This window comes from Pleurodeles waltl, chromosome 2_2, assembly GCF_031143425.1.
Source record: "Pleurodeles waltl isolate 20211129_DDA chromosome 2_2, aPleWal1.hap1.20221129, whole genome shotgun sequence".
In the NCBI taxonomy this organism is placed as follows: Eukaryota; Metazoa; Chordata; class Amphibia; order Caudata; family Salamandridae; genus Pleurodeles; species Pleurodeles waltl.
This window is the reverse complement of record NC_090439.1, coordinates 811,130,074-811,157,935: the sequence shown is the minus strand read 5'-3', so window position 1 is coordinate 811,157,935 and position 27,862 is coordinate 811,130,074. Positions and strand designations below refer to the sequence as shown.

Genomic DNA, 27,862 nt, shown 5'->3' with positions numbered 1-27,862 from the left:
TGCTCTGCCAACTTCATTAGGAGTTTTTTTTTTTTTTTTGCTCATGGGCGCTGTTGCCAAATGATGAAAATTGACTTGTTCGAAATCTGCGAAACCTATTTAATTGCACCGGACTAATACACCAGTTCCTGGTCATAAAACTACGCAAGACTCTATCCAACAAAGCCACATTAAGTAGACCACTGGCCTGCTTTTAAGCACAGAATCGCCTAGAGGAGCAGCGGGACTATTTCTACTTTTTGGCTTCCGCTTGACCCCTAGGCCATACCTCATTTACCTATTAAGTATCTAAACATCTGACTTCCGACCAAAGAGACAGCACTTGCCCCTACGGTCCATTAGTCAACTCACCCTGCTCTTGCAAAATATGCCCAGAGAGGACCCCATATATCCTCAGCACTGGGGTTGAATATATTTCAGGCCATATGTTACAAGTGATTGCATCGCTGACCCAGTCGGGGGATTTTTATACAAGTTAATACTATCTGGGCAAAGGTTTAACCTCATTAGTACCACTGTGACTGGTCACCTTTCTGTTGATTTCTATGGGTGTCAACCTTTGCAGAGGGCCTTCCTCTGTGCAGCAACCCGTCACATTTTTGGTTGATATCTACAGTTCATGCAGCAGATGATAAATAATCTGCAAATAAAGCAAGCCCACAATCGTGCAGAAAACTAAGGCCACCTGAACGCTTAATTCCAGTGGCCCTGCCTAGACTGCACCCCTATGAAAATCGTAAACTGTGCCCATTAATTCAAGGTTTGGATTATTATTTAGTGATGCACAGCAAAGTTATTGACCCTGAGGCACTAACTGGCACCAATGTTGCATCATAAAGTTTAGCTGTGTAATGCTTTGTTGATTACTTCGCTAGTAGTCTTGTGCGGAGCATGTGCAGTTGCAGTGTGCTGGGCGGCGGCTCAGCGTTGCACAGGGCAGGTATGCTGTCTGGAGGCCAAATGGAGTGGGGACACTTACCAGCTCCATAGGTGCCCTATGATCTAATGCCGCAAGCAGCGGTGGGGTCGGCTGTTTCGGAGGCCTTCATCGGAGGGGGCATCACAGGTGTAACCAGAACCACCAAACTTCTCACTGGGACAGATTACACTAGACATCCACTGTAAGGAAATGGCTCCCTGTTGCAATTACCCCCCACTTTTTGCCTGATACTGATGCTGACTTGACTGAGAAGTGTGCTGGGACCCTGCTAACCAGGCCCTAGCACCAGTGTTCTTTCACCTAAAATGTACCATTGTCTCCACAATTGGCACAACCCTGGCACCCAGGTAAGTCCCTTGTAACTGGTACCCCTGGTACCAAGGGCCCTGATGCCAGGGAAGGTCTCTAAGGGCTGCAGCATGTCTTATGCCACCCTAGGGACCGCTCACTCAGCACAGACACTGCTTGCCAGCTTGTGTGTGCTGGTGGGGAGAAAATTCCTAAGTCAAAATGGCACTCCCCTCAGTGTGCCATGCCAACCTCATACTGCCTATGGCATAGGTAAGTCACCCCTCTAGCAGGCCTTACAGCCCTAATGCAGGGTGCACTATACCACAGGTGAGGGCATAGGTGCATGAGCACTATGCCCCTACAGTGTCTAAGCAAAACCTTAGACATTGTAAGTGCAGGGTAGCCATAAGAGTATATGGTCTGGGAGTCTGTCAAAAACGAACTCCACAGCTCCATAATGGCTACTCTGAAAACTGGGAAGTTTGGTATCAAACTTCTCAGAATAATAAACCCACACTGATGCCAGTGTTGGATTTATTAAAAAATGCACACAGAGGGCATCTTAGAGATGCCCCCTGTATTTTACCCAATTGTTCAGTGCAGGACTGACTGGTCTGTGCCAGCCTGCTGCTGAGAGACGAGTTTCTGACCCCATGTGGTGAGAGCCTTTGTGCTCTCTGAGGACAGAAACAAAAGCCTGCTCTGGGTGGAGGTGCTTAACACCTCCCCCTGCAGGAACTGTAACACCTAGCAGTGAGCCTCAAAGGCTCAGGCTTCGTGTTAAAATGCCCCAGGGCGCTAGTGGAGATGCCCGCCCCCTGGACACAGCCCCCACTTTTGGCGGCAAGTCCAGGAGAGATAATGAGAAAAACAAGGAGGAGTCACTGGCCAGTCAGGACAGCCCCTAAGGTGTCCTGAGCTGAGGTGACTGACTTTTAGAAATCCGATTCCCCCAATAGGATTAGGGATGTGCCCCCTCCCCTCAGGGAGGAGGCACAAAGAGGGTGTAGCCACCCTCAGGGCTAGTAGCCATTGGCTACTAACCCCCCAGACTTAAACACACCCCTAAATTGAGTATTTAGGGGCTCCCCAGAACCTAGGAAACTAGATTCCTGCAACCTAAGAAGAAGAGGACTGCTGACCTGAAAACCTGCAGAGAAGACGGAGACACCAACTGCTTTGGCCCCAGCTCTACCGGCCTGTCTCCCCCCTTCTAAAGACACTGCTCCAGCGACGCGTTCCCAGGGTCCAGCAACCTCTGAAGCCTCAGAGGACTACCCTGCAGCTAGAAGGACCAAGAACTCCAGAGGAAAAGCGGCTCTGTTCCCCAAAGACTGCAACTTTGCAACAAAGAAGCAACTTTGAAACAAAACACCTTTCCCGCCGGAAGCGTGAGACTTTGCACTCTGCACCCGACGCCCCCGGCTCGACTTGTGGAGAACAAACACCACAGGGAGGACTCCCCGGCGACTACGAGACCGTGAGTAGCCAGAGTTGACCTCCCTGAGCCCCCACAGCGACGCCTGCAGAGGGAATCCAGAGGCTCCCCCTGACCGCGACGGCCTACTTCAAAGACCCGGCGCTTGGTAAAGACTCTGCACCCGCAGCCCCCAGGACCTGAAGGATCTGACCTCCAGTGCAGGAGCGACCCCAAGGTGGCCCTCTCCCTTGCCCAGGTGGTGGCTACCCCGAGGAGCCCCCCCCTTGCCTGCATCGCTGAAGAGACCCCTTGGTCTCCCATTGATTCCTATTACAAACCTGACGCTTGTTTGCACACTGCACCCGGCCTCCCCGTGCCGCTGAGGGTGTACTTTCTGTCTGGACTTGTGTCCCCCCGGTGCCCTACAAAAGCCCCCTGGTCTGCCCTCCGAAGACGCAGGTACTTACCTGCTGGCAGACTGGAACTGGGGCACCCCCTTCTCCATTGAAGCCTATGCGTTTTGGGCACCACTTTGACCTCTGCACCTGACCGGCCCTGAGCTGCTGGTGTGGTAACTTTGGGGTTGCTCTGAACCCCCAACGGTGGGCTACCTTGGACCCAAACTTGAACCCCGTAGGTGGTTTACTTACCTGCAAAAACTAACAAACACTTACCTCCCCCAGGAACTGTTGAAATTGCACTGTGTCTAGTTTTAAAATAGCTATATGTCATTTATGTGAAAACTGTATATGCTATTTTGCTAATTCAAAGTTCCTAAAGTACCTACCTGCAATACCTTTCATTTGAAGTATTACATGTAAATCTTGAACCTGTGGTTCTTAAAATAAACTAAGAAAAGATATTTTTCTATACAAAAACCTATTGGCCTGGAATTGTCTCGGAGTGTGTGTTCCTCATTTATTGCCTGTGTGTGTACAACAAATGCTTAACACTACTCCTCTGATAAGCCTACTGCTCGACCACACTACCACAAAATAGAGCATTAGAATTATCTCTTTTTGCCACTATCTTACCTCTAAGGGGAACCCTTGGACTCTGCATACTATTCCTTACTTTGAAATAGTGCATACAGAGCCAACTTCCTACATACTATTGGAGAGGCTCTGCTTTCACAAACTGGCCAGAACTGGGGACTAAAGAGCCCTTAAAACCTTAGAAAAAAAAGGCTGTATAATTTGATGAGTGATGAAATGCTGTGACAGCCCCATCTGGTATGTGCTATGAAAACTACAAGTAAATGCGTATCTATCAGGTATATATGGTCCATCTCCAAATCACCATTTAAACGGGGCGAAACCGCTTCTTTCGTTACGTAACAGAATTTCTCTATGCTTATGCCAGGGCACTGCCAGTAATAATCCTGGCGCAAATCAATATGCCACACTGTTGAAAACTCTTGTGTACAGCAGGTGCAAATAATACCGGTTCCTGATCATAAAAGCACAGTAGAGCTAGAAAAGCTAGAGGGTTGCTGGTGGCAGGGTGTTGCATGGCAAGCCATGGAACTGCTCAATGCGCCAGGGGAGCTGTTTAACGTGCCAGGGTGCCAGCTATGCTGGTGCTCATATATAAAAGGTGCTTCTCAATGTTGCAAGCATGTTGCTAAATACGCTGGGTACCACTTCATGTGCCTAAGTGATACCAGTATGCCAGGGCCATGCACATTATGCCAAACACAACCAGGAAAGATGCTCAATGTGAGGAGTACATCCAAATAAGAAAGGGGAGAAGCTCAAAAAGCCAAGGTGGCAGTTAATAGGCCAAAGTAATGCCAATGACATCTGGGCACTGCTCGGTATGTCAGTTGTATATTCCTATGCCACGGTGTCAGCAGTTAACCTTAGGCAATTCAGTCAGTTTTAAGGCTAGGCTGCATGTCCTATTTCTTCGGAATAGCTGAAGGTTACTGCATCCATTTCCTCTGTACCTTTACTAGCTATGGGGAAGAAAAGGTCGCCCTTTTGAAGTGAAGGTACCTACCCTGAAGGAAATACACTGGCTCCAGCCACAAGTCCCCATCACCGCCATGACCTACTATATCACATACAAGCCCATCAGAAATGGCTCCCCTCAAAACCTGCCAGAGAAAATACCACATTCAGGCAGTTAGCACCAAATCAAGAGTGAGGGCAGCACCATACTAGACATGACGAAATGCAAGGAAAAGACCATAAGGTGGGCTTTTCCATCATGGCTCCGAACCTTTTGCAACCCATAGAAGCACTGGCATTGCTAATGGGTCTCACCTTTGGGACCTTATAAGTATATAGTCATGCAATAAATTGCATTGGCAGATGGAACATACCACAGCTGACATTGGATCAAATGAAGTGATCTAGGACACCAGGAGTATAACACTATGGGGGTCATTACGTCCCTGGCGTTCGGAGACCGCCAGGGGTAATGTAGCGTCCGTACCGCCAACAGGCTGGCGGTACGGAGGCCCTTATTACGACCGCGGCGGTAGCGCTGCGGTCGCACCGCCGGGGCCGGCGGTTTCCCGCAGTTTTAGCCCCGGCAGTGATAATCCACCAGGGCAGCGCTGCCCTGGGGATTATGACACCCCTACCGCCAGCCTGTTTGTCGGTTTGCACCGCCAGGAAGGGGCTGGCGGTAAGGGGTGTCCTGGGGCCCCTGGGGGGCTCTGCACTGCCCATGCCATTGGCATGGGCAGTGCAGGGGCCCCCTAACAGGGCCCCGGCCAACTTTTCACTGTCTGCATAGCAGACAGTGAAAAGCGCGACGGGTGCAACAGCACCCGTCGCACGGCCGCAACACCGCCGGCTCCTATGTTGCGGCCTCATCCCCGCCGGCCCAGCGGGAATGTCGTAATGGGGGCAGCGGGAGTGCGGCCGCATTGATGGTTACTGCTTGGTAATGTCGTAATGACCCCCTACGTCTGGGTGCCATGCGGAAATATCTGGTAACTTATATAGTAGTTATGTTGTCTAAAAGGTCAGCATCGGTAGCCTTCATGTGACTGGTGGCCTGCTGCTTGTCGTAATGACCCCCTACGTCTGGGGTACCATGTGGAAATAAATATCTGGTAACTTATATAGTAGTTATGTTGTCTAAAAGGTCAGCATTGGTAGCCTTAATGTGACTGGTGGCCTGCTGCAGAGGAGAAGGTGACTTGCTCTGGCATTTTTTAGGTCAAGTTGCAAGCACTTTGACCTGTTGTTAGTATTGTGGGCTTTCAACCATGCCCATGTCACATCCATCACTTTCACTCATTCGTGGGCTTCCCTTTCAGAACTCACTTGATGTAAATACTTTACCTGTGTCCCACCTTGAGACTGTTTTTGTCACGCCTTGCAGACTGCCCCAATTACATGGATAATTGCACGATTGCCGATATATTTCAGCGTGGGCGAACTATTCTTTTTTTCTTTTGTCTCGCTGCATGGCGTCACAGAGCGAACAGGCACAACAGCATGAACTCGTTGTATATATGCTACACGTTTATTCAGACTATTTTGTACGGATACAATGCACTTTTAGTTTTCCTTCCACCCTCGTGAAAATAGCATAAGTCTCTTTATTCAGGTGTATTTTTTTATGCTGTCGCGCTCTTTGCATACCGCTGTTGGGGAGCCTCGAGCCCATTATAGAGGTTCACAAAATAAACAAAAAATAGAGTGCCTGCGGCTATGCTGCCTGGTGTTTATTCCATCCTAGCTTGGTGGTTTGAGTTTCCTGTCCCTTCAGCTGACACAAAACATAGCATAACACAACATTCCATAGCATAACACAACATAACACAGTATAACAAACACAACATAACATAGTATAACAAACACAACATAGCATAAAACAACACAGCAAAGCATAACATAACACAATATAACAAACCAACAACACAATATAACATGGTATAGCATAACATAACACTACATATCATAATATAACACAACATAGCATAATATAACACAACATAGCATAATATAACACAACATAACAACATAGCATAACACAACATAGCATAACATAGCACAACACAACACAACACAGCATAACAACATAGCATAACACAACACAGCAAAGCATAACATAACACAATATAACACCATAACAACACAATATAACATAACATATTATGTTATGTTGTGTTAATTTATGCTATGTTATGTTATATTGTGTTGTTATGGAGTTATATTGTGTTATGTTATGCTTTGCTGTGTTGTGTTATGCTATGTTGTGTTATGTTGTATTATGTTATGCTGTGTTATGTTGTGTTGTGCTGTGTTGTGCTGTGTTGTGTTATGCTATGTTGTGTTATGCTATGTTGTGTTATGCTATGTTGTGTTATATTATGTTATGTTGTGTTAATTTTTGCTATAACACAACATAGCATAATATAACAACATAGCATAACACTACATAGCACAGCACCACAACATTGCACAACATAGCATAACACAGCATAGCATAGCAGAACATAATACAAAATAAGACAATATAGCATAACATAGCACAACAAAACACAGCATAACATGGCATAACATTATACAACATAGCATAACACAACATACAATAAAATGACACAACATACCATAATGTAGCATAACATAACAACACAGCATGAAGCATAGCATAACATAATACAATATAACACCACACAGCATAACATAAAACATAGCATAACATAACACAACACAGTATAAGATAACACAACACAGCACATCATAACAACACAACAGAGCATAAGACAACATAGCATAGCACAACACAGCATAACATAACATAGCATAATACAATATAGCATTGCATAACATAATATAACATAGCATAATACAACATAGCATAACAACACAATATAGAGTAACAGAACACAATATAGCGTAATAGAACACAATATAGCATAACATAACACGGCACAACATAAAGCATAACACAGTATAACACAACATAGCACAGCATAACAGTATAGCAAAACACATAGCACAGCATAACATAGCATAACACATCATAGCATAACATAACACAACATAACTAGGGGCGGGCGGTGAACCCCACTTCACTCGTGGAATTTGCAGAGTTTTTCCCAGTCCGCACTCCACTTAGAGCGTGGAGTTCCGAAAAACTCCACATAGCGGAGTTTTTTCCTCGCTCGAGCTCGCCAACGTTTAGTTGGAGAGCGCGAGCATGGAAAATCACCACCTCCCAACGAGATTTCTCAACACAGACAGTCACGGATGGTCGCTACCACCCGTGTTGCGAAAACTTTTGTTTGCTTCCAGGAAGTTGCTGCTCGAGTAGAAAGTTTACTAAGTGGCCGAAAAGAAGCAACACCCTCTTGCGCTGCGCGTGGTGATGTTTGTGCTGATTTTTCAGCGCAGGACGAACACCCATTGCTTAAAATCAGCGGGAACAGCGTGACCTAACGCACTTCGCCACTTGCAGAACTCCATGTAGCGTGGCAGATTTTTTTGGTCACTTTGCGGACTCCGCTCACACCTAAACATAACACAACATAGCATAGTATAACACAACATAGCATAACATAACACAGCACAGCGTAACATAATCCAACAAGTCATAACACAACATAGCATGGCATAACAACACAGTATAACATAACCCAACATAGCATAACCCAACATAGCATAATATACAATAACACAACATATCATAATATAACCCAACATAGCATAGCAAAAACATAATCCAACATAACACAATATTACATAACACAACATAACATAACAGAATATAACACAACACAGCAAAACATAACACAACATAGCATAACCTAACAGCATAATATAACATAACACTGCATAGCATAACGTAACACAACATAACACAACATAGCATAACATAACACAACATAAGACAACATCTGAAGCAGAACACAACATAAGGCAACATAGCATATCATAATACAACACAACATAGCATAACATATCCCAACATAGCATAGCATAACACAACATAGCATAATATAACAGAGCATAGCATAACACAAAATAGCCTAGCATACCACAAAATAGCATAACAACACAACATAGCATAACACAACACAACACAGCATAACACAACATGGCATAACATAGCATAACATAATACAACATAGCATAACATAATACAACATAGCGTAACATAACACAACATAACATAGCACAATATAACACAACATAACCCACATAATTCCACGCCATACCAAACCAAAACAAATGGGTAAAAAACATTGGGGGTCATTACGACCTTGGCGGGCGGTAACCGCCGATGCAGCCGCACTCACGCGGCCCCAATTATGACATTCCCGCTGGGCCGGCGGGCACAAACCAAGTTTGCGCCTGCCGGCCCAACGGGAATGAGGCCGCAACATAGGAGCCGGCTCCTAATGGAGCCGGCGGTGTTGCAGCCATGCGACGGGTGCAGTTGCACCCGTCGCGCTTTTCACTGTCTGCTATGCAGACAGTGAAAAGCTGGCCGGGGTCCCCAGGGGCCCCAGGACACCCCTTACCGCCAGCCTCTTCCTGGCGGTGCAAACCGCCAGAAACAGGCTGGCGGTAGGGGGGGGGGTCATAATCCCCAGGGCAGCGCTGCTCACCGCCGGGGCTAAAACGGCGGTAAACCGCCAGCCCCGGGGGTGCGACCGCGGCGCTACCGCTGCGGTCGTAATAAGGGCCTCCGTACCGCCAGCCTGTTGGCGGTACGGATGCCACATTACCCCTGGCGGTCTCTGACCGCCAGGGTCGTAATGACCACCATTGTCATTTAGAACGCTAATAGCTCTAAAGCTAGCAAACGCGAGACTGATTGCATTGCAAATGCTTGTTACGTTTCTTGTCTGATTTTATTATCTGGTAGTCAGATAAGGTGATAGTATCCAACAGTTAATTGTTTTCTTCTTCTAATCGGTTGTACTGTACATAATCGTCTCAAAAAAACATGGCATGTCCTTTGCAAGGACGGCCTACTGTACTATCCACAAATTTTTACGTATTTCTTCTTTTGAAGAAAAGGCTGCGATCTTTAGCATATAATTATTAAGACAACCCAAATACTTCTTTGAATGTACTCAGCCATTTCAGAAATACATTCTTCATAGTCTGAAACTAATTCATGATCTCTCTAAAAACTTACTCTTCAAATTTCTTTTGCCTTACCTGCTCCTTCCATAATAGTCTATTTTAGACTTAGGATGGTTGTTTAAGAGTTGCATGCTGTCTAAGGGCTTAGGCTCCCAATCGTTTTCAACAACTTCCATTGTGCACGACATTAATCTCACCCAGAGACTCCCTTGTGCCAAAGGAAACTTGCCAGTGTTTTGAAGCATGAGGGTCTCTTTCCTGATGGCAAACTAGAGAATATGTGAAGCGCTAAACATCGGTCCTACCAGGATCATTTCAGTTCTTAGGCTTTTTTCATTTAAAAAAAAAACAGAAAAGCAAGCTCTTAAACAGTTTAGGGAGGGTCTTACCGGCATTGAGCGTTTTGCTTCCTTGAATTTGGTCATTGTGGCCTCAAAAATTCCTATTAGGTCATGCGACCCGTCACTGTCATAATCATAGCATTCCACCTGGAACAAATATTTAGTATTAATAAATCTAAGCAGCATTTAATGTCAATAAAGAACTCACGGTTTGCAATGAGAAAGCGGAAGGTAATGTTATTCCGTAAAGCTCACTGTGTGAAACTGTGAAAGAAGGCTCTAACTTAGAAGTCCTCAATTTAAATATACATCCTCAGTACACAGGGCTATAAGGAAATGCTTTACCAGATAGCAATGGTTTTCATTATAACAGATAATCGGTTTAGCTATGTAAGACACCTTACTGAAATCCACAAAATGTTAAGGTGAAACGGAAAATTCTGACTGGACATACCATATGGCAAGACCGTTTAATAGGATGTCTTGCAGAGTGCTGCTTCAGCATTATTGATCAAAGATTAATCATCTGTTCCTTGCACTTAGTATGTTCAATTCATAATTGCAACATGAACTTATTTTTAAATAACTTAAAGTCAAATACGAAACCTGGATTGAAGTCATGTTGCAGCACTTCTCACTTTCTTAATGAGCACAAACAAAAAAAACGTGTTCACATGGTCATAATTTAACAATGACAGGATATGTATTGGTACTTACCATCACCTTCAGAAACACTCTTTCTGTTCGACAGTCGATCTAACCACATATTCCTCACATTTAGAATATCCCTAAGAACTAGACTCGATCCAGAAGATTTTTCAGCATAGCCCCTGTGCTCTAGTAGGTGGCATTGTGTGGTTCCATATCAACTCTGCTATACCCTGGAAGTGATGGCACATATAGGTGGCATCTTAGCACACTGACACTAGTTTCTTTATGGACACGGTCTGCGCCCTCTGACACGGAGACCAATTATTCCTATTGGTGTATAGATCTCGAAACTGGGGATTTTTTTTTAGACGGAAAGGAATTCATTCCACAAAACAGTGGAAGTGGTGAGGAATCTGCAGTTAGATACAGCATCAACCAAAAAGAGCATTACTGAAGGTAGATAACTTTATTTTAATGGATACTTCTAACCGCAGATTCCTCACCTCTTGAGTAGATACCAAAGCAGTACCTCCCTCAGAGGTGGGTCTGTGGAAGGACTCGGACCCAAAAATTCTGCAGGGCCAAATGGCCAAAATGCCCTAACCATCTGAACTGCCCGTCTAAACAGGAGTGCTTTGAGAATATGTGCACTGATGCCCACATAGCAGCCTTACAAATATCCCAGACAGTCACTCCACATGCTAGAGTAGTAGTAGCAGCAGCCCTTCCTCTGCTGGAATGAGTCCTCAATCATTCAAAGAGCTGCTTCTTGGCCTAAGCATAGTAAATTTTGATGCAGAGGTCTATCCACCTGCATAGTATCTTCTTCTGCACTGCTCTCCGCATTTCTTTTCCACAGAGAACAGCAGAAAGAGTTGATTATCTAACTGATGGCTTTTGGTGCAATCAATAGAAAAGCTCATCACTCTTCTGGGATACTAACAAAGGAGTCTCTCCTTTGTTGAGGGGAGAGGTGAACAGCGTAAGCATGACAGGCTAGCTGACATTAAAAAAAAAGTCATAAGCATTTGTAGAATGGCCGCTTTAGTCTGTAATATCAATTTGTCCTAAAAGTATGTGGTGTAGGACCACTATACTGAAAAATGTAAAAGTTCACTCACTCGATGAGCTGACTTAATCAGCATGAGGAAAACTCTTCTCAGGTTCACAAGCAGGTGACAACTGTGCAATGGTTCAAATGGGGTAGACATAAGGACAGTGAGGACCTGATTAATGTCATTCTGAGGCATCACAAAAGTTTTTGAGGATACAGGTGGACCAAACCCTTGATGAAACGCATCAAATCGTGATATGAACAAGGACGGCTGGTTCAGTAACCACAGAGATGCCAAAAAGGGCTGACAAGTAACCTTTAACGGTGCCCACAGCAAGTCTTTATTGTGCTATGGACAAAACAAACAGCAACATATCCAATAGATTAGCTTTTAACAGATCCATGTAATGGGTGCAACACCGAGCCACAAACATGCTCTGTCGGGTGGCATAAACAGATTTTGTAGAAGACTACCTAGCCATCAAGATGATATCAATCAATCAGCTCTGATTTATATAGCACGGCTAATCACCCGAGAAGGTATCCAGGCGGTGGGTTCTTGCTAGGCTCTGTTGAAAAGCCATGTCTTGAGTTCTGAGTTCCTGTAAGGAGGATGCTGTTTGGAGGTGGAGAGGCAGGTTGTTCTAGGACCTGGCGGTGAAGTAAGAGAATGAGCGTCCCCCATTGTAGCTCCAGCAAACGCAGGGAGTGTGTGTGAGGGATGCAGAATGCAGGTGTCTCGAGGGTTGGTGGAAGTTCAGGTTTTAATTGATGTATGATGGACCTGGGTCACAGAGGGTATTGTAAGTTTGTGTCATCATCTTGAAGTGGCATCTCTTCTGGATAGGGAGCCGGTGGATGCTGTTTGGGGAGGTCGAGGGCGAGTCTAGCGTCTGCATTCTGAATGGCCTGTTGTGTCTTCAGGAGTTGGGTGGTGATTACTGCGTAGAGCATGTTGCCTGAGTGACGGTTTTCCTGGTGTTGACGAGGAGCTGAAGATTTTTCAAAGCATACGGAGTGTGTGGAGGTAGGCAGAGGAGAGGAGACAGCGTTGATCTGACATTTAATGGTGAGTTTGCTGTCCAGGATGATGCCAGGGTTGCGGGTCAGAGTTCAGAGAGCCACCAAGTGTTGCTCCCAAAGATCTGCAGTTCAGTCTTGTCGGTGCTGCACTTCAGGCAGTTGGTCTTCATACAATCTGCGACACTCGTCATGCAGTTGCGGAAGTTGGTCCTAGTGGTGGAGGGCCCTTCTGAGTGCGAGAGGATGAGCTGAGTTTCATCTGTGTAGGATATGATGTTGAGACCATGGGTTCTAGTGATATTGGCTAGAGGCATCCTGTAAGTGTTGAACAGGGAGAGGATGAGTGATAATCCTAGAGGGACACCACAAATGGTGCTCTTGGGTTTCGAGGAGAAGGGTGGTAGGCGGATTCTCTGGGTTTATCCTGTGAGCAATGATGCAATCCATTTGAGGGAGTCTCTTTGGATCCCAATGTGGTGGAGTTGCTTGATAAGTGTCTAATGTGATGCAGTGTAAAACGATGCTGAGAGATGAGGAGGGTCAGGGCGTCTGTTTCTCCTCAATCAAGGAGGGTTCTGATGTTGTCAGTAGTAGCAATCAGGGTTGTCTCAGTGCTGTAGTTGGCGCAGAAGCTGAATTGAGAGGTGTCCAGCACGTTGTTTCTCTCCAAGTGTTTGGTGAGTTGGAAGTTAATGGTCTTCGTGAGGACTTTGGCGGGGCAGGGGAAAAGAGAGATGGGGTGCACGTTTTTGAGTTTGCTGGGTCGGCGGATGGTCTCTTGAGAAGTTATCTGCCCTCGGTCTGCTTCCATCCATTGGGGAAGGTGGCCGCGGTGATGGATGCATTGATAATGATGGTGCATTTGCTGCTGATTTCCTGGCTCTCGAGGCTGAAGAAGTGGTGGGGGCAGGAATCCGTTGGGCTCCAGAGTGGACGGAATTCACTGTGACTGTGGTGTCCTGGGTGGGAGCTGCTCCCATGCGGTGAGCAGGTGGTTGTGGTGTCATTTGTTGGTGTGAGGAAGTTTGTAGAGATTGGTGGGATGGGGTATGAAGTTACTATAGATGGTGGAGTTCTTGCTATGGGAGTTGCCAGGGAGTTGTAGAGTTCCTTGGAAAGGGAGAAAGTGTTCTTGGTGGCCGACGAGCATTCAAACTCTTTGACGATGCAGAAGAGTTCCTTGCGGTGGTTGGAGCTTGATTTGATGCTGTCTGCCAGGGTGCTTCTTTTTGTGTCTTTTAGGCACTGGTTATTTGTTGAGGGCTGATTTGAAGGTGGCTCGATCTGTGGGATTTCTGCTGGTGTGCCATCTTCTTTCTAGCCTTTTGCAGCTGAGCTTTATTATCCTGAGTTGTGGTGTATAGCAGACGGCTTGCTTGGTGGATCTACTGGTCCTGGCTGGTTTAATGGGAGCGACCATCAGCGCAGCAGTTGATCCAGGCGGAGGGGGCGTCCATCCACAGGGTGTTGGTTACTTGGTTCCAGTTGCAGTGGGAGGAGCTGGAGGGCCAGGCTGTTGTGCATGGGGGTCCTTTGATGATGAAGTGGACAAACTCCTTGAGACCCTCACAGATGAGTAGTGCGCTTTACAAATTCCTGATTGAAAGGCATGGTCAGTTCATGCAAGCTTGGTGACATGACAATACTTGACTCTGAGGCTGGCCATGAGGATCGAGCAGAGCGTGTGTCCTGCACAACATCAGGAGGGAGACAGAATACAGTTATCTGCCACTGCTCAATGTTCATGCATGGGGGTGTACGCTGAGCAGGTTTATGTGCAAGTCCCTGCCCTGCTGCTCTGACAGAAGATTCTCCCTAAGTAGCAGCTTAATCAGAGAAAATATGCTCATGCCCAAAAGTTTCAGGTATCACAATCTCCTGGCCCAACCAGGATCCACTAGGTTGACGGGCCTGGTTGTGATTGATCTTTTTCAGAACTAGGGGCAAAAGAGATAGCGCAGGAAGGCATGCAGGAGTACCCAGCTCCATTCTATATGGAAAAGGATGCGTCGCAGAGAGAGACAGTCTTCTTGGTAACTCCAATGTGCAGAAGAGTTGACACTGCAAATTCTCTGCAGTGGTAAAGAGATAGAGCCAGAATTCTCCCCTTTGCTGGATGCTGTCCACGGCACTTCTGGGTATGGCTGCCATTCCTGATTCACTTGGTGTCACCAACTGAGTTTCCTCGCCCTACTATTTAAAGAGCCTACCAAGTGGTGCACAATCAGGGAGATGCCCTCACAATTCAGCCAGTTCCAGAGCTGTAGGGCCTCCTGGCAAACGGCCCAGCACCCCACACCACCCTACTAGTTGCAATACTACATGGCGATGGAATTTTCTGTGAAGATCTGATCTAGTCTCCCCTTGAAGGATGGTAAGATGGTTTTCAATGCCAGGTGTATGGGTCACAACTCCAGCAAGTAGAATTAGTGGCAGGTCTCTGCTGGAGACCAGAGTCTTCTGATCTCCACCTCTCCCCGATGACTCCCCCAGCCCGGTAGCGACACATCCATCACCACTGTGAGCTCTGGGTGGGGCAGTTAGAGGGATCTACGCTGGTTTAACTGCGTTCAAACAACCACCACTGCTGATTTTTTGCAGTCTCCTCCATAATCTGGATGGAATCTGACACGTTCCCCTGGTACTAGGCCCTCTGAGACTTCAGATCCCACATGTGCCATCTTGGATGATTGATGAGTTAGATGTAAGAGGCCAGGAGGCCAAGGAGCCATCTTCACTTAGGCCCAAGGATATAGGCCGATTAAAGGCCAAATATCCTGGACTCGATGATTTGGATGGCAGGTCTGAAAATGCACTGTATTCAGGATGGCTCCAATGAAAAAGCGTTACTGTAAAGGAGTCTGGCGTTGCTTCAGTAGGCTGATAGGAATCCCAGCAATGTAAGGAGGTTTCCTGACTTCTGAACGTGGACCATGATGGCATGTCTCACTTCAACAGCCTGTCATCGGGGTAAGGGATGACTGGTACCCCCAAACTCCAAAGATGGGCAGCAACCATCACCTTGGTGGACATCTGAGAATGGTGAGTCCAAAAAGGAGCACAACAAACTGAAAATACTTGTGGCCCATCTTGAACCACAGGTCGTACCTGTGGGCCTGCAGGATTGGTATATGGAAATAGGCATTTCAAAAGTTGACCACGACCATCAAGTCTCCAAGATCTAGGACTGAAAGAACATAAGCCAGTGAGAGCATCTTGAATTTGTTCTACCGCAAGAAGAAGTTGAGGAGTCGAAGGTCTAGAATAGGAAAAAGGCCTCAAGTATTCTTACTCAGAAGGAAATATTGGTAGTAACACCCAGTTCCGATGTATGATGCTGGCACCCTCTATATGGCTCATATGCCCAAAGCCTGTATTTCCTGCATCAAAATGACAGTATAAGCTGCTCTGATAAGGGTGTGAGATACAGATAAACAGAAAAGAATGCTTGGGAACAGCCTTGCTGGACTATTTTCAGGAGCCACCTACCAGATGTAATCATGTGCCACCCTTGAGAAAAATGCCAGATCCTGCCTTACACTGGATGGTCATGTGTCGCTAAGGGTAAACTAAAGCACCTTGGAGGCAGCTGCAAGAAAGGTTGGGAACTCAAAGCTTCTGTATAGCTGCAGCTCTTGGGGTTGTGAGGTAAATTATGACATTATCCATATTAACATGCCACACATATAAGCACATTCCTCTAACGAAAACATGAATAGTAGATTTTTTTCTTTTTATTCTTTGATAAAATTGTCTCAACGGATGCTCACAACAGACTTTTGCCACTTGGTAAAGAGTCATGGCCAGGAGAAATAGGAACAAAGTTTTTTTTTAAAGAAAAAAATCAGACATTTGTTAGATTTTCGCAACTTGTCAGAAATACTTCACAGAAAAGCCCACATGCACATGCGTGGATAACCACATCAGATTTAATTCGTGCATTGCATATCAAAAGCATCAACTGACATTTTTTAATGTAATGAGATGATGTGGGACCTATGTAACGCTGTGCCACAAATCCAACAATATGCATTACCTTTATGCCTGTGAAAAGAGACATAGTTAGAGACATACACTGTTAGACTGCCTAATGGTTCTGAAAGCAAATTACATAAAACATAAACATTAGAGGTTACAACTACGATTTGGGACTGCTTATTCAAATAGTAATTTAGAATTCGTTTTTAACACGATTTGACAGTCCAGGAAATCTTGTCCAACTTAAAGACACAATTACCTGGAAGGCCAAAAGGTTAGAAAATAATGTCCAGGAATTTGTAGGGAATTTCTATCAGTACCTGTAAGTATTTTAGGTCCCTTTCACCCTTCAATTCCAAACTCAGGTTTAATGTTTATGTTCATGATAATGGATTGCATGACTGCTGCAAGAGCAAGGGCACCACTCGCCTCCAAGACACAGTGAATGAGAACAATGACCAGAAGATGTCCACCTGGTTAATGCATTCAACTTAGGCTTATTCTTGAATGATAGAGGGCATTACTCCCAACTGTTCATTAAAGCAGCACTCATGTTCTCTCTTTGGAAGCGAATTAAAATTACATGATTTTCATCATACTAATCTTACTTCAGGGACTTGCACAAAAATTGACTAGAGGCTTACTGGCTCACCTGCATGTGACACTACAAAAGCGCTTGCTGCTTATACCACAACACACAAATAGCACACTGGCGACTCAATGTTTTGTGCATTAGCAAATAATGCACAAGATGTGTTGCTACAAGAGATCACCAATGAAAACATAAAACTTCTTGTACTTACATTGTTACAATGGCATAGTAGGTAGGTAAGCAGCCCAAATACATAAAATTGGTCAGACATTGATTAGTTACATTTCGGTTATGATCACCATGGCAATATTGTGTCAATATATTAATTACATTTGGAATCAGAAACACAATGGAAACGTGTAAACAACGGAAGCAGAAAAAACACAGGATTCTCCCCACCCTGGATTCCAACAGGTGGTGATTTACCACATGTAGCTAAAGAAGATCCTACATCTCTTCCTTCTTTCTTAACTCAAACAGTAAAGTATGCAATCCTTCTCCTAGGTATCACCTTCACTGGAGAATAAGGTTTTTTGTGGTTGGCATGGGCGCCATGTTCATGAATGTGCGTTACAGAAAAAGCTGGAAACTCAAATATGCAATTTTCACACCTGGAAGGAGTTTGGGGTATCGAACAGAATACAATGAAACTGTAGTAGTAAAATGCTTGCAGCAATGAGATCTGGGAGCAAATGGCACAACTGTAATCTCTCAGTCACATCATAAACTTTCAGAACTCTCTTCCGGTTACAGTTTCACTTCACAAACTTTGTTTCAAAGCATCTAACCCTCCTTTATTTCTAACCTTTTCAATGTCTCCAGAAATCAGATATAACATAAGCGTCTACTATGCAAGTTTTGTCCATGGTATCTCATTTACCTATGTACTCCACTTCTCCGGACTACACCCGGCTTGAGGGAGCGGGGCAGCTTGAGCTTCCTAGTGCATCAATTCTTAAACGTACCAAGACAAACCATGTGTGTAGCAGCTGGTGACAACGGTTTTACAATTTTCAGTCAAGGACACCTTCTGATATGGGAACTTGTCTAGAACCACCTGCCCATTTAAAAAAGGTCACTACTAATTGCGTCAAGCACTGGACGCCCAACCAGCGCTATGGACATGGAAGTCATAGCCAAGCACCAGGCACCGAACCCCACCCCCATGTCCAAGCACTGGGCACCAAAGCCTCCATGTTCAAGCACTGGGAACCGAAGGGGCAGCTGTTGTGTACAGTTCCAGTGCCTGCCCCTCTTGTCACACTCCCCTGGGTCAGAGTGGGAGACTCTCCGGCTGAAGCACAGGAGGGTGTCTCTCTTGCCAGTGACACTATCATGTCATTGACAGGGCTGACACTAAGTATACCAATTCCTGGTTTCCCTGTAAGCGCAGAGAAGGCAGAAAACAGCCTTGTTCTTCAAGCTCCAAGGGAATTGTGCTCAAAGAGAGATGTTGTTGGAAAGTTGACAAAATCAGCTTTTTAACAATAGTTCCATTCCCCCACAAAGCACCAGCTGACCCCTCTTATTACACCCCATTGGCTCAAATCGAGAAACTCTACCGCTACAGGCCAGGAGGGTGCAACTCTCCTGTCAATTATGCAGCTGCATCAGTGACATGTCACGACATTGGCAGTGTTGACACCTAGGAACGTATTGGTTTCCTTGGAAGTGTGAGGGGGCTGAAAACTACCCCGTACTCTGCGCTCCAAGTCAACTCTGCTGAAAGGGAGTTGTTACTGAAAAGCTGAGAAAATCAGCTTCCCAATTATACCTCCTTTCCCTTGCAGAGCGCGAGGCAATCAGAGTGGGTTATGTTCACCTCGCCCTCACCAAAAATTCCAGGGATTTGTTGCAGGGAGAGCGGCCCTTGAGCAAGGGCCTGTGCTCCCCACACCCTGCCAAGAGTAGTAGTATTCCTGCCCTCACCCCAAGGGGCAGATGAAGGTGATTACCCCCAACCAGTCCCACCCTGGCATTGGCCTATACCCTCACCATAAGAGGGACAACCCAGCCTCTCTGCCACAGGAGTGTGGAAGCGGGGTTTGCCTCCAGTTCACCATGTGAAGGGGTTTGCCCCAATTTCCTCTGAGTGTCCGAAAGCCCACTGAATGACACAAATATGTTTTTATAAAATAATGGGGTTGGGCACCACCCCTAAAGCTCAACAGACTTTCAGCTCCCCTGGGAAGTAAAGCATCCCCATCACTATGGCAAGTAAGAGGAAAGTGTGATTCTTTTGAGTGCTGTTTTTTACTTATGGGCCAGCAGAGTGGGGCTAAATCACAATATCGTCCCACCTCCCATGTTGAATGGATGCGCATTTCGGGCTTGGGCTGGCCACCAACTAAGAAACCCTACCTAGCCCAAACATTTCTGAAAATTAGACATCGAGGGAGGGGAGTACAAAGTGATATACCTTGTGAGGATCCCACAATGTTTTCTAACCCACAATGCCCTGCAAACTTCAAACTGCACCTGAAATTACACATCTTCCTTGAATTACTGTCACATAAACTTCCAGAATTCACAGAGATGAACTGTGGTTCAATAAAACATGGAGTTTAATGGTGAAACGCAAACTACAGTATTCTGACTACAAAAAGCTTAGAGAATGCAGAGCAAGTCGAGGGAACAAGTCACTGGAAAGTTACTGATGTTCCATTGGTCCTGCCAGAATCTGCATGAAAAGCATAGAGCAGGACAGAAAGGCTTTCATAAGGTTAAATTAAATTCTGATGGTCCTCCTAATTTTCTTTTTTTCTAATTATGGAAGTTGAAGAAAATGTTGGCAAGAGAAAGAGATCAGTCAGAAGAGAAATCTTATCACTATGCAAGTCTGTGCTTCTTCCAAATAAAGTTACGACATTTCATTAATACATGTGGCTGTACCCACATAAAGAAAGTAATTTTCCATAATAACAATGTAATGTCACTTGGAGTTTACTGTCCAAAATTTCCCAAGTTGAAAGGAGTCTTCTGTAAAGTAAATTTAAATAGTGTAGTCTGTCAAAAAGATCATAAACATCAGAATTCTGGAGGAAGAACAGGAGAAAGACAGCTTACCACTCTTTGGATATTGTAATGACATCACCAGATAACAGTATATGGGTGAATAAACATATTTATTCTTCGACTACCCCAATGACCGAATGTGATTATTCACTCTCATACTGTTACCTAGTAAAGTTCTTCTGGTCCTGAGAAGCAAGATGAAATGCGATACTGTGTAGTGATCCCTAGGGATTTAAGGCTATTTTCTGAGGCACACAGTAGCTAGTGGAAGGAGTGAAGCACTAATTCTTGAGCCTGGGATGGAATGCTACCTTACTAGAGTAGAAAGAATACAAGAGCTCTATTCAATACCTGGTCAGCTTAGATTTTGGACATACCGTGAAATACATGTGTTATCTGAAACATGATTTTTTGATTTGTCAATCTAATTGTGATTTTAAAAAATGCAGTGATAAAGGTAGAAAAGTGCCGATCCCATTAAATATTAAACATCTCCATAAGAGAGACTTGGCATAAAACCATACAACATTCAAAATTAAGATATTTACTACTAAATTTCTAAACCCCGAGTACGACAAAGATGTCTCGTTGTTATGCAACTCCCATGTGTTTGTAAAGTGCATTAATTTGAGTAGATGCTCCTCTTGAACATTATGCAGCTCTGTCTGATGGGTGGCTGATTGCAGAACAATTTAGAGAGAATCCACAACCCATAATAAATCCAAACTCAAACAACTGAGGAGAATACACACATTTTTTAATTAACACTGCAGTTATGTGGGCGTTGCAGATCAAAAGATTTCTGTTTTTGCACTGAAAAAAACAATGCCTTTTAGCTATGAATGTGGATTTTAACTCCAAGATGCGTTTGTAGGGAGCCACTGTTCATATGGAACAAAAGACAGTAAATCAGACCAAGTGCTCCAATGGCACTTTATCTGAACTTGAACCCATTTGAAGTTATGGAAGACTTACCTAAGAGTAGGACGTGATTTTCAGAGGTATACAGATGACCACCAAACATGGATAGAGAGGGGCTGATTCCTATTGCTAATGACATGTGAGGTACAGCTGAATGACAAGCACTTTGAAGGGACTTTTGGATTCTTGATTAACAGTCCAAGAGTCTTCTCTCCGTAGCAACTAAGTTATGCAATATTACAATTAGAGTAAGATGAGTCTGGAAAACGGCACTCCTCACTCAGGAGGACAAGGAAGAACTTTTGGGTTAAGGCTAATCTGTTAAATTAATCCAGGGGATTCCAAGGAATACACTCTCCCTTAAGTAATGTCAATCACATTCAGGTATTCCTAGCCAAAACAATCAAATGGTGACTGGCCACAATCAAAGAACAACCGAGAGCTGTTACCCTAAAGAAAATATATATATATATTTTTTTTTAATGACCCTCATCCACTCTAGTAGTGCCTGCTTCATCATAGGGTCCAACCCAGCCCATAAGAGCCAGAGTGGGCTCTACCGTAACTTCAGAAGCACTTAAAAATAACCTGCTGGGGATTGAAAGATAAAAATACCTCACTATTCACAAAGGTGTCCCTTTATTGATAGTGATAGTGGATATGATTAGCAATAATAATAATGGGGAAGGGGGTACACTAAGATTTTATGATCCTATGACCCTCACTTCAAACCGTGAACATGTTTCAACCCATTACTGGCCTATAATGTCCCAGGCTTTCATCAGGACATAGATTAAATATCAGCCCCTGTCTCTAACCTAATCGTCACTCCATGAGTGTATGATCATGCAGTGAGAATCAAATACATGCAGGAAGCAAAATTATTCACCTGAAATAAATAAGCACTGTTGTGGCATCCTTTTTGGGTAACCACTGCACTTCTTAAGGGGGAGTCAGGCAGCGTGCCCCTGTAGTCACACATTTGTCATGGAGAATCGCTGTCAATGCACCTATTGGCACCTGCTGGCCCCCAGCTTGGCTTTTAGGGCTGTGGTGGATCCAATGATGAATCATGCCACTACTAGAGTGGATGAGGGTCATTAAAAAGAAAATAAATTATTTTCTTCGGGGAAACAAACCTGGGTAAGATTTTGATTAACACCAGGTACACTTTGATTGTTTGGGCTAGGAATACCTGATTTTGATTGTTGTAATTAAGTTATGGACGGAGAAGGTGGCCTGAAGTGTAGAAAGGTCTTTAATAAAACACAGGACAGGAAAGCTATCATCTAGTTGAGACTAGAAGGTCAAGTGTTGAGCTCCAATCTGGGTGAGCTTTGCTTTGTTGTCACACAGGCCTGACTTTTAAGGCTTGAACATCAATAATCCATTAGAAAGAACTCAAGGCACCCAAGGGGAAGTAATGATGAACAAGCAGTTGCCCAGGTAGATGTATATACTTAAGAGTTCTGACAGAAGGGGTCAAAATGGGGCTACTTGCACTGGTAGTGCACTCACTTGAGCCAATCATGGAACATTTCCACTAAGACTGCCAAATTGTAACTTGAATGTAGGAATCATTCAGGTCTAGGATGAAAAATTAATAGAATTCTACGGCACACCACATAACAGAGTTTCTTAATTTTCATAAGGTGTTCTTTGAATACAGAGACCACATATAAAGAAGAAAAATGATAGACATGTACTATAGTAGAGTTGAAGCCAAATCAGACCTACCTATGACAGAGCCCAGGGCTCCTGAATCATGTTTCTCTATGCCTGCTCATAAATATAAAGGTTCACCACAGATGAATATTGATCTCGGAACAACTGAAATAAATCCTGCTTGTTTTGCTCAGTATGAGCTGCTGGATTCAAGAGTTCTTGGGGGTCAATTATATTTCCTCTTTTATCTAGTGGTATCAGTCTCATCTCTAACGGCCTGTTAAAGCACAACCAATGAGAGGCCCTGGCTCTATCAACACATGAAGGGCAGTTTCAAAGAATTAAGGGCAACAGGAACTACATTCCTTCAGCTCTTCAAGACCAGCAGCAGATTTGAAAAATGTTTACCATGAGTAGGTTTGATTTACTCAAGTAAAATCAGTAAGCTACATCTATAACTGAAAGATCTTAGTGAATCTACCCAATACTGCACAATAAGGTGACTTTGAGCAACTGAGGAAGTACACAGAAAACAGACATGCAAGCAGAGGCGTGCATATGTTGTGCAAAAATACCCAGTCTCCAGCAGTGTTGAGAATGGATTAGGATGTGGGCAAGCCAGTAGGGGCGGTGGTGGTATGAACTGTATACAACAAATGATTGGTGTGTGAGCTTCCAAATTGAAAGAATGCTCAATGCTCACTATATGCAGCTCCAGAGAGCTCTATACCTAACGTGACATCCAACAACTATAGAGAGAAAAGGCTAGGAAAGAAATCTCTCTCTCTCTCTCTCTCTCTCTCTCTCTCTCTCTCTCTCTCTCTCTCTCTCTCTCTCTCTCTCTCTCTCTCTCTCTCTCTCTCTCTCTCTCTCTCTCTCTCTCTCTCTCTCTCTCTCTCTCTCTCTCTCTCTCTCTCTCTCTCTCTCTCTCTCTCTCTCTATATATATATATATATATATATATATATATATATGGTCACTTACCCAGTGTACATCTGTTTGTGGCATGTTCCGCTTCATATTCACATGCTATGTACAGGTCCTGCCATCTAGTGTTGGGCTCGGAGTGTCACAAGTTGTTTTTCTTCTAAGTAGTCTTTTCGAGTCACTGGACCGAGTGACTCCTCCTTTTCGGCTCCATTACGCATGGGCATCGACTCCATCTTAGATTGTTTTCCCGCAGAGGGTAAAGTAGGAGTGATAGAGTGTAAAGAAAGAGATGTCCATGCAATGGAACAGAGATGTATATACATATGTACAAATTTTAAATGTAACAAACGGCTACAGGCTCCCGGGGAGGGCGCATGTGAATCTGCAGGGGAACATGCCACAAACAGATGTACAGTGGGTAAGTGACATTTTCCGTTCAATGGCATGTGTAGCTGCAGATACACATGCTTTGCATAGACTACAAAGCAGTATTCCTCCCCTAAGCGGTGGTCAGCCTGTAGGAGTTGAAGTTGTTTGAAATAATGTTCTTAGTACAGCCTGTCCTACTGTGGCCTGTTGTGTTGCTAACACATCTACACAGTAATGCTTGGTAAATGTATGAGGTGTCGACCAAGTGGCTGCTTTACAAATTTCTGTCATTGGTATGTTTCCTAGAAATGCCATTGTTGCTCCTTTTTTCCTAGTGGAATGTGCCTTTGGCGTAATTAGCAGTTGTCTTTTAGCCTTTAGGTAACAAGTTTAGATACATTTCACTATCCACCTGGCTATGCCTTGTTTTGATATAGGATTACCAGTATGGGGTTTTTGGAATGCGACAAACAATTGTTTAGTTTTTCGAAATGATTTTGTTCTGTCGATGTAATACATTAAAGCTCTCTTAATATCTAATGTATGTAGTGCTCTTTCTGCCACTGAGTCTGGCTGTGGGAAGAAGACTGGAAGTTCCACTGTTTGGTTTAAATGAAACGGTCAGATGACTTTAGGTAGAAATTTAGGGTTTGTGCGAAGTACAACCTTATGCTGTGTATAAATGGTGGTTCAATAGTGAATGCTTGTATTTCACTAACTCTTCGTAATGAAGTGATTGCCACTAGAAATGCTACTTTCCAAGTTAGGAATTGAATCTGATAGGAGTGCATGGGTTCAAAGGGTGGACCCATGAGTCGTGTAAGTACAATGTTAAGATTCCATGAGGGTACTGGTGGCGTTCTTGGAGGTATGATTAGTTTTAGACCCTCCATGGAAGCTTTGATGACTGGCACTCTAAATAGAGATTTGGTCTGTTTATTTAGCAAATAAGCAGAAATTGCTGTGACATGTATTTTGATGGATGAAAAAGCTAAATTTGATTTGTGTAGGTGGAGTAAATAACTTACGATGTCTTGTATGGTCACGTCTAAGGGTGTTATGTGTTTTGCTTGACAGTAGAAAACAAATCTTTTCCATTTGTTAACATAACACTGCCTGGTAGTAGGTTTTCTTGCCGGTTTAATGACTTCCATACATTCTGGTGGAAGATTTAGATACCCAAACTCAAGATTTCAGGAGCCAGATTGGGCATCGCTGGATTGGGGTGTCTGATCCGCTGTTTGTTTTGTGTCAGCAGTTCTGGTCTGTTTGGGAGTTTGACGTGTGGTACTATTGACAGGTCTAGCAGTGTGGTGTACCATGGTTGGCGTGCCCACATTGGTGCTATAAGTGTGAGTTTGAGTTTGTTTTGACGCAGTTTGTTGGCCAAAAATGGAATGAGCGGGAGAGGGGGAAAAGCGTAAGCAAATATCCCTGACCAGTTGATCCATAGAGCATTCCCCTTGGATAGAGTGTGTGGGTACCTGGACGCGAAGTTTAGGCATTTTGCGTTGTGGTTGGTGGCAAACAGATCTATGTCTGGTGTCCCCCACTGACTAAAGAATTTGTGAAGTACTTGGGGGTGAATTTCCCACTCGTGAGTTTGTTGGTGATCTCGACTGAGGTCGTCTGCTAACTGATTGTGAATCCCTGGAATGTATTGAGCTACCAGGTGTATGTTGTTGTGAATTGTCCAATGCCAAATTTATTGTGCTAGAAGGCAAAGTTGTGATGAGTGGGTTCCTCCCTGTTTGTTTAAGTAGTACATTTTTGTCATATTGTCTGTTCTGACAAGAATGTGTTTGTGAGCAAGAAGAGGTTAAAAAGGCTCTTAGTGCTAGGGACACTGCTAGCAGTTCGAAGTGATTTATGTGAAACTGTTTCTGTTTGTTGTCCCATTGTCCCTGAATATTGTGATGTGATTGTTGAGGTGTGCTCCCCATCCAATCATTGATGCATCTGTTGTGAGAATGGCGTGAGGCACAGGGTCTTGAAATTGCCCCCTTTGTTTAAATTTGGGGGATTCCACCACTGAAGCGAAATGTGTGTTTGGCGGTCTATCAACACTAGATCTTGGAGATGACCATGTGCCTGCGACCATTGTTTTGCGAGGCACTGTTGTAAGGACGGCATGTGTAACCTTGCCTTTGGGACAATGGCGATGCATGATGCCATCATACCTAGCAGTTTCATGACAAAACGGACAGTGTAGTGTTGGTTTGGCTGAATTTTTGGCAACATGGTGTGGAACGATTGCACTCTTTGTGGGCTTGGACTTGCAAGCGCCTTTTGAGTGTTTAGTGTAGCCCCTAAGTACTGCTGAATTTGTGATGGTTGCAGGTGTGATTTTTGGTAATTTATTCATAACCCTATTGTGTGTAGGGTGTTTATTACATTACTTGTGTGATGTTGACACTGTTTTTGAGTGTTGCCTTTTATTAGCCAATCGTCGAGATATGGGAATACATGCATATGTTGTCTCCTTATGTATGCTGGGACTACGGCAAGGCATTTTGTAAAGACTCTGGGGGCTGTTGTTATCCCGAAGGGTAATACTTTGAATTGGTAATGTTTTCTATGTATAACAAACCTGAGGTATTTTCTGTGAGCTGGATGGATGGGAATGTGAAAATTCTCATCTTTTAGATCCAGTGTTGTCCTAAATTCTTCCTGTTGTAGCAGTGGGACTACATCTTGTAGCGTTACCATGTGAAAGTGTTCCGATCGGATGTAGAGGTTGAGAGTCCTGAGATCTAATACTGGTCTTAATGTTTTGTCCTTCTTGGGAATAAGAAGGTACAGGGAGTAAACCCCTGTTCCTTTTTGATTATGCGGCACAAGTTCTATGGCTTGTTTGAGTTATAGTGCCTGTACTTCTGTTTGCAACATTGCAAGATGATGCGATGAAAGTTTGTGCGCTTTTGTGGGAATGTCTGGAGGAAATTGTGTGAACTCTATGCAGTAACCATGTTGGATAATGGATAGTACCCATGTGTCTGTTGTGATGTTTAACCATTGGTCGTGGAACATTTTCAGTCTTCCTCCCACAGGGGAAGTGTGTTGAGGGAAGGTGATGGTAAAGTCACTGTTTGTTATTTAGTGGCTTGTTTTGAGGATTGGTATTTTCCTCTAGATTTGGGGAATTGTCCTCTGTAGGATCCCCGAAATCCCCCTCTTTGGTATAGTGTCTGGTAGGAGGGCTTGGCTTGTGAGGTAGATGGCTCGGAAGGTTGTGGCCTGAAGCCTCCCCTATATTGAGGCTTCCGAAATGAGCCTCTGTATTGGGAAGAATAAAGCGCTCCCATCGCTTTGGCAGTGTCGGCGTCTTTTAAAAAAAAAATCTTGTCTATTGCTGTGTCCACCTATGTGCCGAATAATTGTTGCTGATTAAAAAGCATGTTGAGGATGGCCTGTTGGATTTCAGGTTTAAAACCTGATGACCTGAGCCATGCATGTCGCCTAATGGTGACAGACGTATTTATAGTCCTTGCTGCTGTATCTGCCGAGTCCAGCACCGATCTTATTTGATTGGTCGTAATTGCCTGTCCCTCCTCTACTACCTGCTGGGCTCTCTTCTGTTGGTCCTTGGGGAGATGCTGAATAATGTCCTT

General features: G+C 44.4%; 1 protein-coding gene across 2 annotated transcripts in view; it reads right to left on the bottom strand.

The window, feature by feature from the left end:
- Window positions 1-27,862, bottom strand: part of CPNE3 (copine 3) — a 437,917-nt gene that overhangs the window by 132,315 nt on the left and 277,740 nt on the right. For both annotated transcript variants that reach the window (XM_069220439.1, XM_069220440.1), the window contains exon 8: window positions 10,102-10,200. In XM_069220439.1, the coding sequence (XP_069076540.1) occupies window positions 10,102-10,200 (99 nt within the window). The remainder of the gene's footprint in view (window positions 1-10,101; window positions 10,201-27,862) is intronic.